General features: G+C 29.5%; 1 protein-coding gene and 1 long non-coding RNA gene across 4 annotated transcripts in view; both read left to right on the top strand.

Moving 5' to 3' along the window:
- LOC125840965 (uncharacterized) overlaps window positions 1-18,770 on the top strand; it is a 229,332-nt gene that overhangs the window by 100,775 nt on the left and 109,787 nt on the right. The gene's annotated exons all lie outside the window — the stretch shown is intronic.
- Window positions 205-2,354, top strand: LOC125840943 (metacaspase-9). The gene is made up of 3 exons (XM_049519927.1): window positions 205-321; window positions 634-905; window positions 1,633-2,354. The coding sequence occupies exons 1-3, from the start codon at window positions 257-259 to the stop codon at window positions 2,277-2,279; spliced, it is 984 nt and encodes a 327-aa protein (XP_049375884.1). The 5' UTR covers window positions 205-256; the 3' UTR covers window positions 2,280-2,354.

Genomic DNA, 18,770 nt, shown 5'->3' with positions numbered 1-18,770 from the left:
AAAGAGAAAAATTAATTGTGTGAACAAAATAATATTTGCTTAATTCCTCTAATTTCTTAAAGTAAAAACTCAACAATGGTACCTTATAAGCAATTAGTAATGACTTCAAGAAATGAAACTTACAAGCAATAACAAATAAAACATTCTCTATAAATTTGAACTCCAATTAAATTAAACCACAAATTAAAAACACTTCAACATTGATAAATATATACAAACAAAGAGAAATCTTACATTCATTTATTTTTTGAAAAAAATGGAAAAAGTTGGTAAAAAATTAGCAGTTCTAGTTGGTTGCAACTACGAAAATACACCTTACAGGTTAGTCGTGACGTAGTCTATATGAAGAGTCGGTCAGTTGAACATCCTTCGTAAAAAAACACTATCGAGTTTATAGAAAATTATATTGTATATGTCAAGAGCATAGACATAGCCCATAGGGGTGCAAGTTGAACCTCCTTCATTGAAAAATTATTGGTATATGTAAAAAATAATAATTTTTTCGGCATAAATAATCTCTTATTTGAATTTCTAGCTCTACCACTGATATATGTAGATAAATATTGACTTTTGCTACCTATATACTAAACTTTGAATAGTTTAACGAAATTTCTGACTTTGTTGCTGGTACAGATTACATGGATGTCACAACGATGTTTTAGCCATGAGAGATGTGCTAGTGAATCGATTCGGGTTCGATTCACAGCACATTGAATTGCTCATGGATAAATCAGGCAGTCCTATTATGCCTACTGGAATTAATATCAAGAAAGCACTTAATAAAATGGTTGATGAAGCTGAACAAGGAGATATTTTGTATTTTCATTTTAGTGGGCATGGAACATTGACTGGAAAAAAGAATCAAGAAGAAGCAATAATTTCACTTGATTTCAATTATATTACTAGTAAGTTTGTTTTATCTTATTTAATCTTAGGTATAAATTAAAGTTTATGAAATATAGTATTTTTGCCTTCTAGAGAAGCATTTGTTAAGGGGTTGATTTCTCGAATAATCAGTTATAAAATTAATTTTTGCCACTTCAAAATAACTAAACTTTTCCTAAGTCAGCATGTTAGAAAATGTTCTTTCTAGCGAGATATATAAGGGGCTAATACTAAAATAATAAGTAAGTAATTGTTGTCTAATCAATCAACTCAGATATTACTATTTACTAGACTTCCTGTGCTCGCCCAACATAAAAAATTAAGCATGTCAAATTAAATAAAAAAATAGTCATGTTGATTATGTCATCTTAGCCCTAAAAACTTAAGTGATGTACGACATTGAACTTACGATTTATTGCAAACAACAACAAATATATCTAGTAAAATTTCATAAGTAGGAATTACGATTTATCGGAGAAAAGTCATAAAACTAGATAAATTATCTTTGTCACATGAAATTATTGTAATAAACTGAATAATCATTTGAGAAATCAACTTGTATAACGGGACGAAAGCTAATTTAGCTATAGCCTCTTAGGAGAGTCCAAATCATCTACTCATTGAAACCATCATTTTCTAATGACTCAATTATTCTTTGTAAAAAACATATGTTTATATTTTATATTATTATTACATATCTTTAAGTTCTTAATAACCTTTAAATTAATTAAAAAATTTATTTGGCAGATGTGGATATTCGAAAAATAGTGAATCGAGTACCACAAGGAGCAACATTCACTATCCTTTCAGATTCTTGCCATAGTGGAGGCCTAATTGACAAAGAAAAAGAGCAAATTGGACCATCTCACCACAAACCAAAAAATCAAGAATTCGAAAAAAACAGCAATAACTACGTCTCAGTCCCAAACAAGTCAGAGTCAGCATCAAAATGTTATTATTCCAAGTCTAAATTCATCCCTCATGAAACAATCTTGGAACATCTAACATCCTTAACAAACATAAACAGCTCAAATATTGGAACACACATGTTACAACTCTTTGGAAATGATGCTAGTGTTATGTTTTCTTTGCCTCAATTGGAGTTAGATTTATTGAAGCCACTTAAACAAGATGAGGGTATTTTGTTAAGTGGATGTCAAGCTAATGAAGAATGTCAAGATGTTGGAGGAATTGAAAATGAAAATCAAGCTTATGGGGCATTTAGTCATGCAATTTTACTTGTGTTGGAGAAAAATTGTGGCCCTATTAGTTATAAAGAGTTGGTGATGAAGTCTAGGTACGTTTTGGAAAATGATGAACATATTAAGACTCAACATCCTTGTCTCTATTGTAGTGATGAGAATGCTCAAGCACTTTTTTTGAGCCAAGGTTGAGGTCAAATGTCATTGTAATGTAATTGATGTATAATAATGATTTTATGATGGAATAAAAAGAATTTAAGTTTTATGTATCGATGTGTACAATATTATCATGTCATTTTTGAGATAGTTATCTTTATTTTGTCTTTCAAAAGTTATTTTAATTTTGCTTAGTTAGCCTTCATGATCATTTTAACCGAAAATATAATTATTATATATATTATGACAATATACTACATTAGTACTCCTTCAATCTTAATTTTTGCGATACTTTTCTGATATTCGAAAGGAGTTATCTCGAAATTATTTTTTATATATATTTTAATTATTTTAAATTTTCACTTATTATAAGTTATAATATATTTTAAGTAATTTTTTAAATATGTAAATTTTATTTTTAAAAAATTTCAATGTCTAAAATCCAAATTCACAATCAAAACTAAAAAAAGAAAAGTTTGACTCTCGAAATTCAAAATTATGCCAAAAGTAGTAGTAATTTAAAAAAATAAATATAATTTGAGTGTAAACTATATGAAGGCAAGACTAATAACACCTTGTTTGTATCGACGTTGTTACATGTTGTATTTTATTTTATTGTATTTATTTTTAGTTTAAATACAATGTTTGTTTTGATTGTTATTTAAATTCTATTATATCATATCGTTTAGATTCATGGTCAGATAACAATGAAAAAACTCATTTTATGTTAATTTTCCTTAATATTTTCTTTTCATTTTATCTTTCTTAGATGATGCAATTAAGACTTTTCAAGCATTGGTGTGGCATGAAATCGATAAAATCATTGTGTGGATTGTTGGTGAAAAAATTGCTTCTATTATTATTGAAGAACATCATTAACGCCCAATCATGATCGCAAATTCATTCAATTATGCACAATAAGCACGAATCAAATTAGATAATACTACACCCCTATTGACACTCCTTTATTTAGTAAGGATTTCAGCTTTTTCTCCCATGGACAATTAATAGAAAAATCAAATCAGGATATCTTGTCCCCGATCTCCAACACCTATTTTATTTTTTTTAAAATAATTAAATTTCACCCAGATTGATCGATAGATTAAATTGGGACAAATTAATCAGAATTTCCTACCAATCCCGCTCCATCTCAAATACCGCACCCATTTCGTCCTCCAATTCCAGTTCAAATCGAAATCAAAACAATTAACACCGAAATCGAATTGGGATGTTTTGTTTTCTTTAACCCTTTTAATTATATACTATATCCAACTATCCATCTAGACACTTCTTTATATTTATCGAGTATTTATTGTTGTGTTTTTCACTTTGACATACATGTATGGAGATAAAGGTTATCTTGATGACGTGCCACGTGATTCATGGCTGATAATTGAAGTGGATCTGATATATATTAGTTGATTGTGAGTTCACGTAGGGACACTATTTTTCTTTTGTAGAATCTTAAAATCGTAGTTGTAGACTTCTCTTGAAGTGAAACAAGTTAGCACGATGAGTGAAATTTTAGATGTTGATTTTACAACTTCATTGTTTGCTCCTCCTCTCAAGTTTGCTTTTGGGACATTTTAACTATGTTTTATAAAGTATTGCAGAAATCAATGGTGAATATTGTTTTGTGAGATGTTTCATATTTTATTGAATGAATATATTTTCACTTGACTTGTTGATTTCGACAATCCAGATCAACAATTTGCAAAATCTATAACAAAATACTATTAATTGAATCTATCTTTTAGTGCAAGTGGTTCGGATGTGGTGTTTTTTCTCCAGCAAAATGACCAAAATAATTATCGAAAGTAACGTTCTTTTACGCGTTTTTTCATATTAAAAAATGAAGCAAACTTTTGGCCATTCTTGTTTGGTAACTCATAATGGAAGGATAATTTTGGAAAAGGAGACCCTCTTGAATTTCTTATAGGTATTGTATTTGATGCATGAGAAGTTGGCTTCTATTTATTTCGATCTATTAAGCTTAGATATTTGTGCTAACTGCTTCTGCTCAACTTATAAAGGGATGAAAAATCAGTGTAGATGGTAATTTGCTTAGATGACTAAACTGATCATTTATCTGATTTTATAATTACACTTCCAGCGTTGACGACTAACATATTTTGTATGTCCAATTATCAGGTTGGCGCATTCGGGCAAAAGAAGAATTACAATATCACCAGAATTATGCACATTTGAGTTGCTATTCTGTTTGCAATGTCGTGTATAATCACTAAAGTTGTTTTCACTTGTTGGCTACATCCATAAATTTCTCTTGCCTAATGAATTTATGTTTTCCCTTTTCCTCTACCTCGAGGTATGGGTCAAAAGGTGATGATGAGATCGTACCATCCGATTCATGGAGGGTAATTGCAATAAATCAGTCGGGATTTTCTATCAACCCCACTCCATCTCTAATGTCGCACCCATTTTGTTCCCCAATTCTAGTTCAAACAGATTTTAGGACAATTAACATCGGATTCAAATCGGGCCATTTTGTCTTTTTTTAAAACTCTTAATAACTTACTATATCCCTCTACACACTTCTTTATATATTCACAAATATATTAATCAAATAAGGAGAGTACATGTATCTAATCAAATGTATCCTTGTATTTAATAGTGAATTTTAATATGTATGTGCATATTTAATACTAAATATGATTTGATGATTTATATTTCACTTGAAACAATATCAAAAATTATAAAAGAAAGAAGATACAAAATTTAAATTTAAAAAGAAACATAACAAATTTATTATTATATTTTTTATTAAGAATACGTTGGAACTTTGAATTAAACAACTAAAATCTTCATATTAATAAATAATTTTTTTACAACAACAACCAAAATAATATAATATAAACCAATAACAACTTATTATCTAGAATTAATTCTACTTTTATAAATAATAATTTTTCCCGTGAAATTAATGTTGAATGTCTTTTAAGTATATTATGCTAAAAATAACTAACGTTGAACTGTTTCATCACTCCTATATGAATAACAAGCATCTTTAGTAAAAAAAATGAAACAAGAAAGAAAAATTGTGTGTTAGCAGCCAACAATATAGATTAGAATCACATAGTTATAATGTTTTCTTTATGTATTACTCATCCGACCCTAATCTCGAATATAGGGTAGAAGCATGTTTCTATCTTCCAAATTTAACACCTATTTCATAAATTATAACACATGCATTTAGTAATGTTAATGTCGATATTATAAGCAACTATAACATAACAAAAACATAAAAGTATTAGAACTCGTTAGATGTCATAGTCATAGTCACTTGATTATCTATATAACTCTATTTTACAAACAAAAGGAAATTAATAGAGATTAACAACAAAAATGGAAATGTGCTATTTTTGGATAGAGCAAAGGGAGATTAAGGGCTTTTTTTTTCTTTCTTCCTTTAAGAATAAAAAACTAGATTTTTTAAAAAAAAACTAGATCTTAAACAAACAAAAAAATATAAGAACCTGAAAAAGTTGCTAGAAATATGAAATAAAGCATATACATACACACAAAACAACATATAAAACAAAAAGCTTACCTTCTTTGGGCTGGAAGGGAAAACGTAAACATATACACTCTTAAGCCCACTCTCTCAAGTTCTTTGTCAAACTCTCTCTTACTCTGCAATGGAAATGGTGGGAAATTTTTTTGGGAGTAAAGAGGTAGCTACTCTCTTTCAAGCTCTTTGTGAAGTTTTCTTCACTTGTTCTGTTATGGAAATATTCTTGAGAGTGAGGAAGTAGCTACTAAGCTCGTGTGAGTTAGTGTACGAATTCAATTTTTGTTTGGGATGATTTTTTTTTTCCGTATGACATGTCCAAACTGGTCATGATCTCAGTAGCCGGTTAGAATTGCAGACATTAGTTATTTATCTTTAATCCCGTATAAGATAAGACTTTACTTTCTTACAACCTATACATGTATTAGTTACACGAGTTTCTAAATTGCTAAATAAAAATCCTATTAATCTTATACATAGTAACATATTTTCTAACTAGCCAACCAATATTGTATAACTTATAAAAAAATTTATACACAATAAATTGTTTTTTCACCGACTATCAAATAACACCCTAAGTTAATTTAATTCAATTTAGTTTTAAGTATAAGTCAAATTGACTCTCAAAAAAGAGAAAAATATATTCAAGAAACATGCCAACGGTGATTTGAATTTTAATGTTGGGGGAATTAATTTATAAATTAAATAATATGTGTGACTAATCCTAATAAACCACATGACTATTTAAAATTGAAAAAAACAGAAAATCAAATCATCAGATTTGGGATGTTAGTTTTACGGGTATTCTTGAGTTTTACGGATATTCTTGAGTCAAATAATTAGGTTGGATGTATTTTTTTATTAGATGATGGATGGTTCTTAAAAGTCATTTCTCATATGTTTGAGATATTTTTTATTACACTATCAATATAATTTACTAGATATACACAATAGAATTTCTTAAAAGAGGATTTGTCTTATCATCCTCCCTCTATTTTAGCTCATCATTTGACCACATCTTATTGAGAAACTCTAGAAATATGTGTGGGTTGTTGGTGAAAAAATTGCTTCTGTTATTATTGATGAACATCATTAACGCCCAATCATGATCGCAAATTCATTCAATTGTGCACAATAAGCATGAATCAAATTAGATAATACTACACCCCTATTGACACTCCTTTATTTAGTAAGGATTTCAGCTTTTTATTCCCCGGACAATTAATAGCAAAATCAAATGACGATGTCTTGTCCCCTATCTCCAACACCTATTTTATTTTTTAAAAAATAATTAAATTTCACCCAGATTGATAGATCGGATTAAATTGGGACAAATTAATCAGAATTTCCTACCAACCCCGCTCCATCTCAAATATAGCGCCCATTTCGTCCCCCAATTCCAATTCAAATCGAAATCAGAACAATTGACACCGAAATCGAATTGGGATGTTTTGTTTTCTTTAATCCTTTTAATTATATACTATATCCAACTATCTATCTAGACACTTCTTTATATTTATAGAGTATTTTAGCTTGTGTTTTTCACTTTGACCTGTATGGGGATAAAGGTTATCTTGATGTCATACCACCTGATTCATGGCTGATAATTGAAGTGGAGCTGATATATATTAGTTGATTGTGTCTTCACGTAGGAACGCTATTTTTTCTTCTGTAGAATATTAAAATCGTAGTTATAGACTTCTCTTGAAGTAAAACAAGTTAGCACAATGAGTGAAATTCCAGATGTTGATTTTACAACTTCATTGTTTGTTCCTCCTCTCAAGTTTGCTTTTGGGACATTTTAACTGTGTTTTATAAAGGATTGCAGAAATCTTTTGTGAGATGTTTCATATTTTATTGAATGAATATATTTTCACTTGACTTGTTGATTTCGACATTCCAGATCAACAATTTGCAAAATCTATAACAAATACTATTTATTGGATCTATCTTATAGTGCAAGTGGTTCGAATGTGGTGTTTTTTCTCTAGCAAAATGACCAAAATGATTATCGAAAGTAACGTTCTTCTATGCGTTTTTTCATACGAAAAAAATGAAGCAAACTTTTGGCCATTCTTGTTTGGTAACTCAAAATGGAAGGATAATTTTGGGAAAGGAAACCCTCTTGAATTTCTTATAGGTATTGTATTGAAGCATGAGAAGTTGGCTTCTATTTATTTTGATCTATTAAGCTTAGATATTTGTGCTAGCAATTTCTACTCAACTTATAAAGGGATGAAAAATCAGTGTAAATGGTAATTTGCTTAGATGACTAAACTGATTATTTATCAGATTTTATAGTTACACTTCCAGCGTTGACGACTAACATATTTTGTATGTCCAACTATCAAGTTTGCGCATTAGGGCAAAAAAAAAGAATTACAATCCCACCAGAATTATGGTATAGACATTTGAGTTGCTATTCTGTTTGCAATATTGTGTATAATTATCAAAGTTGTTTTCGCTTGTTGGCTATATCCATAAATTTCTCTTGCCTAATGAATTTATGTTTTCCCTTTTCCTCTAACTCGAGGTATGGGTTAAAAGGTGATGGTGACATCGTACCATTCGATTCATGGAGGGTAATTGAAATGAATCAAATCATAACGAATCAGTTGGGATTTTCTATCAACCCAACTCCATCTCTAATGTCGCGCCCATTTTGTTCCCCAATTCTAGTTCAAACTGATTTTAGGACAATTGACACCGGATTCAAATCGGGCCATTTTGTCTTTGTAGAACTCTTAATAACTTACTATATCCCTCTAGACACTTCTTTATATATGCACAAATACATTAATCAAATAAGGAGAATACATGTATCTAATCAAATATCTATTGATGTATCCTTGTATTTAATTGTGAATTTTAATATGTATGTGCATATTTACTAAATATGATTTTTTGATTTATACTTCACTTAAACAATATCGAATATTATAAAAGAAAGAAGATACAAAATTTAAATTAAAAAAGAAACATAACAAATTTATTATTATATTTTTTATTAAGAATATCTTTGAACTTTGAATTAAACAACTAAAATCTTCATATTAATAAATAATGTTTTTACAACAACAACCAAAATAATATAATATAAACAAATAACAACTTATTATCTAGAATCAATTCTACTTTTATAAATAATAATATTTTCCCATGAAATTAATGTTGAATGTCTTTTAAATATATAATGCTAAAAATAACTAATGTTGAACATTTCATCACTGCTATATGAATAACAAGCATCTTTAGTAAAAAAAAATGAAACAAGAAAGAAAAATTGTGTGTTAGTAGCCAACAATATAGATTAGAATCACGTAGTTATAATATTTTCTTCATGCATTTACTCATCCGACCATAATCTCAAATATAGGGTAGAAGCATGTTTCTATCTTCCAAATTAAACACTTATTTCATAAATTATAACACATGCAATTAGTAATGTTAATATTGATATTATAAGCAACTATAACATAACAAAAACATAAAAGTATTAGGACTCGTTAGATGCCATAGTCATAGTCACTTGATTATCTATATAACTTTATTTTACAAACAAAAGGAAATTAATGGAGATTAACAACAAAAATGAAAATGTGCTATTTTTGAACAGAGCAAAAGGGAGATTAAGGGTTTTTTTTTCCTTTCTTCCTTTAAGAATGAAAAACTAGGTTTATTTTCAAAAAAACTAGATCTTAAACAAAAAAAATAATAAGAACTTTAAAAAGTTACTAGAAATATGAAATAAAACATATACATACACACAAAACAACATATAAAACAAAAAGCTTACCTTCTTTGGGCCGGAAGGGAAAACGTAAACAAATACACTTTTAAGCAGTCTCTCTCAAGTTCTTTGTGAAGCTCTCTCTTGCTCTGTTATTGAAATGGTGGGAAATTTTCTTGGGAGTAAAGAGGCAACTACTCTCTTTCAAGCTCTTTGTGAAGTTCTCTTCACTTGTTCTGTTAGTGTACGAAATTCAATTTTTATTTGGGATGAAATTTAATTTATTTTTTTTCCGTCTGACATGTCCAAACTGGTCATGATTTTAGTAGTTGGTTAGAATTACAGACATTAGTTATTTATCTTTAATTCCGTATAAGATAAGACATTACTTTCTTATAACCTATACATGTATTAGTGAGACGAGTTTCTAAATTGCAAAACAAAATTCTATTAATCTTATACATAGTAACATATTTCCTAACTAGCCAACCAATATTGTATAACTTATACCCAATAAGTTACTTTTTCACTGACTATCAAATGACACCTTAAGTTAATTTAATTTTAAATATAAGTTAAATTGTCTCTCAAAAAAGCAAAAAAAATATTCAAGAAACATGCCAACGGTGATTTGAATTTTAATGTTGGGGGATTTAATTTATAAATTAAATAATATATGTGACTAATCCTAATAAACCACGTGACCATTTAAAATTGAAAAAAAAAGAGAAGCAAATCATCAGATTTGGGATATTAGTTTTCCGGTTATTCTTGATTCAAATAATTAGGTTGGATGTATTTTTTATTAGATGTTGGACGGTACTTAAAAGTCATTTCTCATATGTTTGAGATATTTTTTATTACACTATCAATATAATTTACTAGATATACACAAAATAATTTCTCAAAAGAGGATTTGTCTTATCATCCTCCCTCAATTTTAGCTCATCATTTGACCACATCTTATTGAGAAACTCTACAATTATGTGTGGGTTGTTGGTGAAAAAAATGTTTTTGTTATTATTGATGAACATCATTAACGCTCATCACAAATTCATTTAATTGTGCACAATAAGCATGAATCAAATTAGACAATACACTCCTTTATTTAGTAAGGATTTCAGCTTTTTCTTCCACTTTTTGATTAGAGATGTGCTGCATTTCTCATCGGGACAATTAATAGCAAAATCAAATAAGGATGTATTGTCCCCTATCTCCAACACCAATTTTTATTTTTTTTAAAATAATCAATTTTCACTCAGATTGATCAATCGAATTAAATTGGGACAAATTAATCAGAATTTCCTATCAACCCCGCTCCATCTCAAATACTGCGCCCATTTCGTCCCCCAATTCTAGTTCAAATCGAAATTAGAACAATTGACACAAAAATCGAATTGGGCCGTCTTGTTTTCTTTAACCATTTTATTTATATACTATATCCAAGTATCCATCTAGACACTTTTTTATATTTACCGAATATTTTAGCTTGTGTTTTTCACTTTGACCATAGATGTGCGACAAATTTTCTTTGAATTCTATCTTATTGAATCAACTAACTCCCTACAACTCTATGTTAGAAAATTTTTCTTTGAATTATAATTTTGTAACATTTTAAGTTCTCAAATTCATAATACACAAGTTATATGCTTTCTAGTGTCGTGGTTTTAAATTTCTCGAAGCTCGAGCTATTTTAATCTTATATTTTTATTTATATTCCTTGAATTTGCACAATTATATTTAAAGAAATAAGGAGAGATACATTCATATTGATACATGAATCTAGTACCAAATATGCATTTGATGAATTCAATGTATTTAATAGTGAATCTTAATATATTTGTGATTTTATGATTTAAATTTCACTTGAAATAATATCGAACATTATAAAGGCTAATTATCTACCTTTATCAAAAATATTTTAGAACTTTAAATTAAATAACTCAAATCTTCATATTAATTAATAAAATTTTACAACTATATCCAAGGTAATATATTATAAACAAATGATTAACTTTATTATTATCTAAAATTAATCCTATTTTTATAAATAATAATAATAATTTGTGAAATTAATGTTAATTGTCTTTTATAGCTATTGTAATAAAAATGTCTATTGTTGGTGAAAGCATATAGTGCCTGAACTTGTTCATCGTGTTGTACGAGTAACAAGCATCTTTAACCCAAAAAATGAAACAAAAATGAAAATTTGTTTATTTTATGATCATTGTTCTAAAAATGGTTATTGTTGGTGAAATCATATAGTGCTTGATCTAATTCTCCAGTGCTATACGAGTAACAAGAATCTTTAACCCAAAAATGAAACAAGAAAGAAAAGTTGTGTGTTCAACCAGTATAGATAAGTATTACATAGTTATAATGTTTTCTATGTACTTACTCATATTACCCTGGTTTCGAAGATATGATAGAATTATGTTTGCTTTTGTCTTTCAAATTAAACTTCTATTTCATAAATTATAGCATATGCAATTAGTAATGTTAATAATGATATTATAAGCAAGTATCACATAACAAAAAATATAAGATGATTACGAGAATTCGTCAGTTGTCATAGTCTTTGCATTTGATTATCTGTATAACTTTACTTAAAAACAAGAGAGAAGTTATTTCACAACACATATTAACAACACAAATTGAAAGATATCAATTTGAACAAATGAGTGAGAATGGAAAAAAAGAGCAATTTTTTCTTTTCTTTCTTTGAGAAACGAGTAGTAACTTTTTTTTTTTGAAAAGAAACAAGATCTTTAAATAGAAAAAGCTACTTTCTAATCCTATTTTGAACTTGAAATATGAAATGAAGTATATACATGCACATAAATCAAATAGTGTACATCTATGGGGCATATACATACAAATGAAACAAATAATTGACCTCTATGCGATTTGAGGAAAGACATAAATAAACATATAAAAAGTTCTCTCTCAAGCTCTTTGCTTATTTATGAAAATTGTGGAAAAAGTTCTTGCAATGGAAGAGGTATTGAAACTCATTATTGTACGTAATTTTTACTTATTTATGTATTTGGACATGTGATTTGAAAATAAATTATACAAAATTGAAGTTTTGTTTAAACATGCAATTTAATTTTTTTAAAGTTATATTCCTTTTTTCATATGACATGTTCAAATGGATCATAAATTAGATAGTTGGTTAGATTTTCGCACTTATTAATTATTCTATCTTCTAATTTGTATTAATTTCTCACAACTAATACATAGAGCTTTCAAAATAAGTTAGGCCTGTTGTGCGGCTTAACCCAACCCGTGATTTGATAAAGTTTAACTAAGATTTTTGAAGCCTATATAAGAACATAGCCTTTAAGCCCTGCCTAAGCAGTAGGCCCTCTTCCCTATGGGGCTAGGTTGGGTTGGCCGTAGACCAATTTAAAAAATGAAAATAAAGTAAAATTATAAAAATAAGTAATAAACGAGAGGAATTCAGATTCAAAGTCTACTTAAACCATAATATATAGATATTACAAGTTAATATTTCTATTTGTTAGTTATATTGTTACTAATTAACTATTTAGTTTTCTTATTAATATCTCTATTGGTTCGATCATGTCATAAGTTACATGGTTCCATAGAAACTTTATGTCCATGAGAATTATTTTCTTGAATGGTTATATTCCAACAAATTTGCATAGTATCACCATGTAATATTGTCTTGTAAATATTTATATTAACATTTTACAATTAGAATTTAAATGTAAAAAATTATTTAAAAGGATGGATTAGCCCGGCGTGGGCCATAGCCCACGTAGTGATTAGTTGGGCTTGATGTTTCTTGATCCACCAAAAATATGGGCTAACCCAACCTGGGCTGCCAAATGAGCTAAAGCCCAAATGAACTTGATTGACCCATATTAATACCTCTACTTATGCATGTAATTAGTTATGTGAGTCTATAAATTGCAAACAAGAACATCATATTAATTTTATACATAATCAGTAACATATTTCGTAATCAGTTACCAAATATTGTATAACTTATACAAAAATTAATACATGTCAAGTTGCTTCTTCACTAACTATCAGATGACACCTTAAGTTCTAATTCAATTTAATTTCAAATATCATTCAAAATTGACTCTCAAAAAGCAAATAATATAACCAAAAACAGGCCAACGGTGATTTGGATTTAAATGGATCTAATCACATATATACTATATTGAACTTGAATTTATTAACCCTATATTTTGAGCTAGCTACTACCTACTTTAATTTGTGCTACTCACTTTAAACTAATTCATTTAGTAGAGCATATGGATTTTTTATAACCCATTGTACAAATAAAGTAATCTTAGATTAATTATTATAACCATTTTTAGATACTAACACAAATCAATAGATGAGATTGAGACATACGTTTCGGACTAAACAATTTCATATAAAAGTTTTAATTTTCAATCTTTAATCTCTCATAAAATAACATATATAGATTCATGTCTGACTTATGTAAATATTATTTCATGTGTACAACAAAAATCACAACCAAACAATACATTGTGAAGGCTGGATTTTATGTGAGGTCTCGCATTGATCATGAGATGTACATTGTGAACGCTAGATTCGGATGAACCCTTTACGACATTTAACATTAAGAAGTGGATCTTAGATTTATGTTCTATAGGTTCAATCTTTAAGACAAAGGGGAGCCTTGGAGTAACTGCTGAAGTTGTTGCTATGTGATCAAAACACGTTTTCAAGCTTTGGAAACGGTCTCTCGCAAAAATGCAAAGTAAGACTGCCTATAATAGGCCCTTGTAGTTCGGGCCCTCCCTTCCCTGGGCTGCTCCTTTTTCGGTTAAAAAATAAGTGTGTTTCTTACTTATTTTTTTGTGTTCAGTATGTAAGAAAAAAATATTATTCTAAAAATATTTGTATATAATTAATCTAGACAAACACTATAGGCATAGGTAAGGGGGTGGGGTGATGGGGAAGGGGCTATGGGAGTCGGGGAAGATGAAGTGTGTTGGAGGGTAGAGATGACATAATCGATGTGTAATGTCATTTGTGAAACTCATTTTCCTTGCTTGGATTAGATAAGTCATTTTCTTTATTTATAAGGAACTTGTTTTTCTAGAAAAAGTGTTCTTCAAAATTTGTGACCAACTGAACATGTAAATTAGCAAAGAAATAGAAAATCTAGCTAAACTATAAGCTATTTTGTTTAGACATCTAGGAATATATATAAAATCGACATGATCAAACATGCTTGAGAGCACCCCAAATATCTTCACACATCACTTCTATCTCTCTCATTGAAGTAAACATTAGTTTCATTGTCAACATTTTTAGCATACGTAAAAACCTTCACATTCTCTCCATCCATTACTAATAGCACATTCAAGAGTCTTCCTAATAACAATTATTTCAGTAGTCATGACTTTTCATACACATTGGATTGGACCATAAGCATGAAGCAGTTTCCCAAGGCTATCCATAGCCGCAAATATGTTAGTCCTCAACATTGGATCGAAACTGTAACTATAAAATCTGAGAAATGATCAATTTAGTCATCTAAGTAAATTATCATTTACACCAATTTCCCATCCTTGTACAAGTTGACCAGAAGCTGCAAGCACAAAAACCTAAGTTTAACACATCAAAATAAATACAAGTCATTGTCCCATACATCAAATACAATACCTATACGAAATTCAAGAGGTTCTCCTTCTCCAATATTGGTACCGAGTATTTTTCCATTCTCTTTTAGTTTGCCAGTATAACGTATACCAACCTGTTCAGTGGAAGAAAGTCATTACTAATAACGAAACAACAGAGTGAAAGAATGATAAACATAATCAAGAACGAAAGCTACACCTTAAATCCCGTGAAAGCTTTTCTCCCACCTGGTTTGCCCTTACACAACTTCTCTATGACCAATCCAGATACAAATGATTTCACAAGAGAAGGCTTATCTAGTTCACCCTCTTCTTCTTCTTCTTTTTCTTGAGTAGGCGTAAGAAGAAATAGCATGTTCTAAAATAGTTATATAAGTTGAGAATACATTCAGTATTGTCAACAGTAGTTATATTCAGGGGAAATGCCCATCCACTTTCGTCAATCATCAAAAGTTTGTCTCTGCGGTTATGCAAAAACGTCCCTATTTTGGATATAATCTCCCAAATCAAACAAAAACACCCGATTTCCCTTAAATAACCCCTCTTTTTGTGTCTTTGAAAGATGCAGAGTAGAGAGTTTACCTTCATTACTTAAAAATTTCTTAAGCCTGCAAAAATACACATTGATGGTTTTATCGAATCCATACCACACCGCTGCTTGAAAAGTCTTTACAGCGGCATCAACATCAACAGTTGTATCGGTGTTCCAGCTGCATACGATGCATTTACGTTCACAATTTCCTTCAACACATACATATTATCCTCCTAATAAATAGAAGGCAGCCAAAAATCATCAAATTGATATATATATATATATATATATATCCATTTGAAACGTTTCAAATAACAATACAAGCACTTACATTCTTTGAATTGAAATCATGAATTGCCAATTTGCACAGCTCAGTATATTCCTGTTTTATCTTCGGATCCGTCACGTAATCATGGAGTTGTTCAATCCCAGCCATAGAAAAACAACCCGGGTGAACAGAGATATCAAAACCCTATTGCACGCAACAACACCATTTAACAAAGTAAAACATATAATAATGTGCCTAACAAGTATATACTTCGGTTTGCATAACAGGCCTGAAGCCAGTCCATAACAATTACTCCCTCTGTCCCAATTTATATGACATCTTTTATGTTTTGAGAGTTAAACAGTTTAAGTTTGACCAAAAATTTGCGTATGAAGTCTTCAATTTTTTTGAAATGAAATTTATATATTTGTAAATTACGTAAAAAGTACTATGAGTCACAATAATTGATAATTCAAAATGTTTAAAAAGATCTATGAAAAATTTACGGTAAAAGATAAACTTTTTTGACTCTTGAAATCCGAAAGGTGACATATAAAATGGGACGGAGGGAGTAATATACTTATACATAAATTATTATTGTTTACCTAGCAACATCTTGTAATTTTTGGATCAACCCCTTAACTCCATGTTGTTCCGCCACTTACAATAACATACCCATATATAATTCCACTAGTAAATTAAGTCCAGAGAAGGTAGTGTAATACACAAAACTATAAAAGAGGTTATTTCTCATAGACTTTCGATAAAAATCTGTATAAAATTTGAGATTAAGTTTATCTCAGGTTTGTACACCAAAAATGTAGTATAAAAAGATATATAAATTAATCTCATGAAATATTCTCGCAATTATCTCATCCCTGAGTAATAGTAGTTACCTCACGCTCATCCCACTCCCTGTAATATTGCTCCCAAATCTTGCGATCTGCTTTACCCTCCAAAATTTCGAAAGAAGGATCATCGGAGTCGTAGCCAATTGAGTAATCGCTTTCCTCAGATTCTTCTTCATGCGTATTCTCCTCTCCTTCTTTCGATTTCGACTGTAGTGAAAATTCCGGGTCTGCCATTGTTATAATTTTTTCAAATAAACGAGAGATATAGATCGAATTGAAAGGAGTAAAAAAGTCACCCCAATATATAAGTAAATATATCCTAAACAACCAACATGGGTTGTGGTGCACTGGTGGGAGTGCTTCACCCTTAACCAGAGGTCTCGGGTTCGAGCCCTCGGTATGGAAAAAATCCTGTTGGGAGCGCCACCCCCGAATGGGCCCTACAGAGCGTGATCCGGATTTAGTCGGAGCTCCAATGTGGGCTCCGAACACCGAGTGGGAAACCAAAAAAAAAAAAAAAAATCCTAAACAGAATGGGATTCAAATTACTTTTATGGTAATAAATTTGTTAATTATATTTTGAATTTTAGGAGATTTGGAAAAAGAAATATATTATACTTATAGAATTAGGAAAATATTTTCCTTATGAGTTTGGACTATTTAAAATATTAAGTAATCCCATAATTATTGATTTTAGCCTATTACACAAAACTCTTTTCCCCGATTTTGATGTATTGCAAGAAAAAGAAATTGAATTAAAAAAAAAGTGACAATTCAAAATAATTAGAAGACATGCAAAGTTATTATTAAAAAAGATTCATTAAAATCTTGAAATTCGAAAAGCGTCCCACAAATTAGAAGGGAGGAGTAAGGATTTGCCCTCATTCCTAGTTTCCCCCTCCATGCTTTTTTGGTTTATCTAGGCATAATACATAAACATGACCCTTAACTTTACGTCACCTAACAATTATGACCTTTAACTTTGGATGTGCACAAGTAGGCATTTAAACTTGTATATAATTGAACAAATAGACACATTCGTCCTGCATGTCACCCTACATGTCAATTTTGTGTCCTACATGACGTCCTATGTGTATTATGTCATGTAGGACACGTGTGTCTACTTGTTCAATTTTATACAAGTTTAAGTGTCTACTTGTGCACACTCAATGTTGGAGGGCATAATTGTCAACTGAAGCCAAGTTAAAGATCATATTTACGTATTATGTTGTGTATCTATTGAATCCCCTTTGAGGAAAAATTGGAAGGGAGAGAGTACTAGTGTAGTATTTTGTGATGATATTTATCTAATTATAAATTTCAAATTTCAAATTCGTCCAGATTAGTTACATCGTCCCACCATACCTCTTGATAATATTATAAAGTCATGCATTTACATTTATGAATTACACATGAATTTCTCTTATTATATAAGAGAGACTTCATGAAGCAGATACGTCTCCGTCGATGTGACGGCTTCAGCCGGAAAAAAATTAAGAAAATTATTTCTTTTGTTCTATTTTAATTTAATTAGTATATAATTTTTTTGAAGTTATGGAATTCGTTTTAGCTATGAATTTTAATTTTAATTCATATTCTTTAGTTATAGCTTTATTATTTTAAAATTTATTTTTTAACCAAGCTCATCAAGTTGGCTTCAATTCGATTTCACCTATATTTAGTGGGATACATTACAACTATAACATATTAAAATTTAAAGTAATTAATTAGGACCATTAATTTACCACTTAGAGAGATAAGTGATATATACTATATATATTTGCTATGGAACCGCAACACTAAGATCTTATTAGTATTTCATAAGGGCTTCAAAACAAAATTAGAATATGTTGGGATCGAAATAATCAGGATGTCATACGAAAATTAATAATTGCAGACATTGAAGGCAATAAATCATACAATAATGTAAACTTTATAAGTTGATTAATTGACCTACATATGAAAA

The sequence above is a fragment of the Solanum verrucosum genome, unplaced genomic scaffold (genome assembly GCF_900185275.1).
Source record: "Solanum verrucosum unplaced genomic scaffold, falcon-dt-bn FXZP01000196.1, whole genome shotgun sequence".
Taxonomy (NCBI): domain Eukaryota; kingdom Viridiplantae; phylum Streptophyta; class Magnoliopsida; order Solanales; family Solanaceae; genus Solanum; species Solanum verrucosum.
Note: the sequence above shows the minus strand (reverse complement) of the source record. Positions and strands in the feature narration are given on the sequence as shown.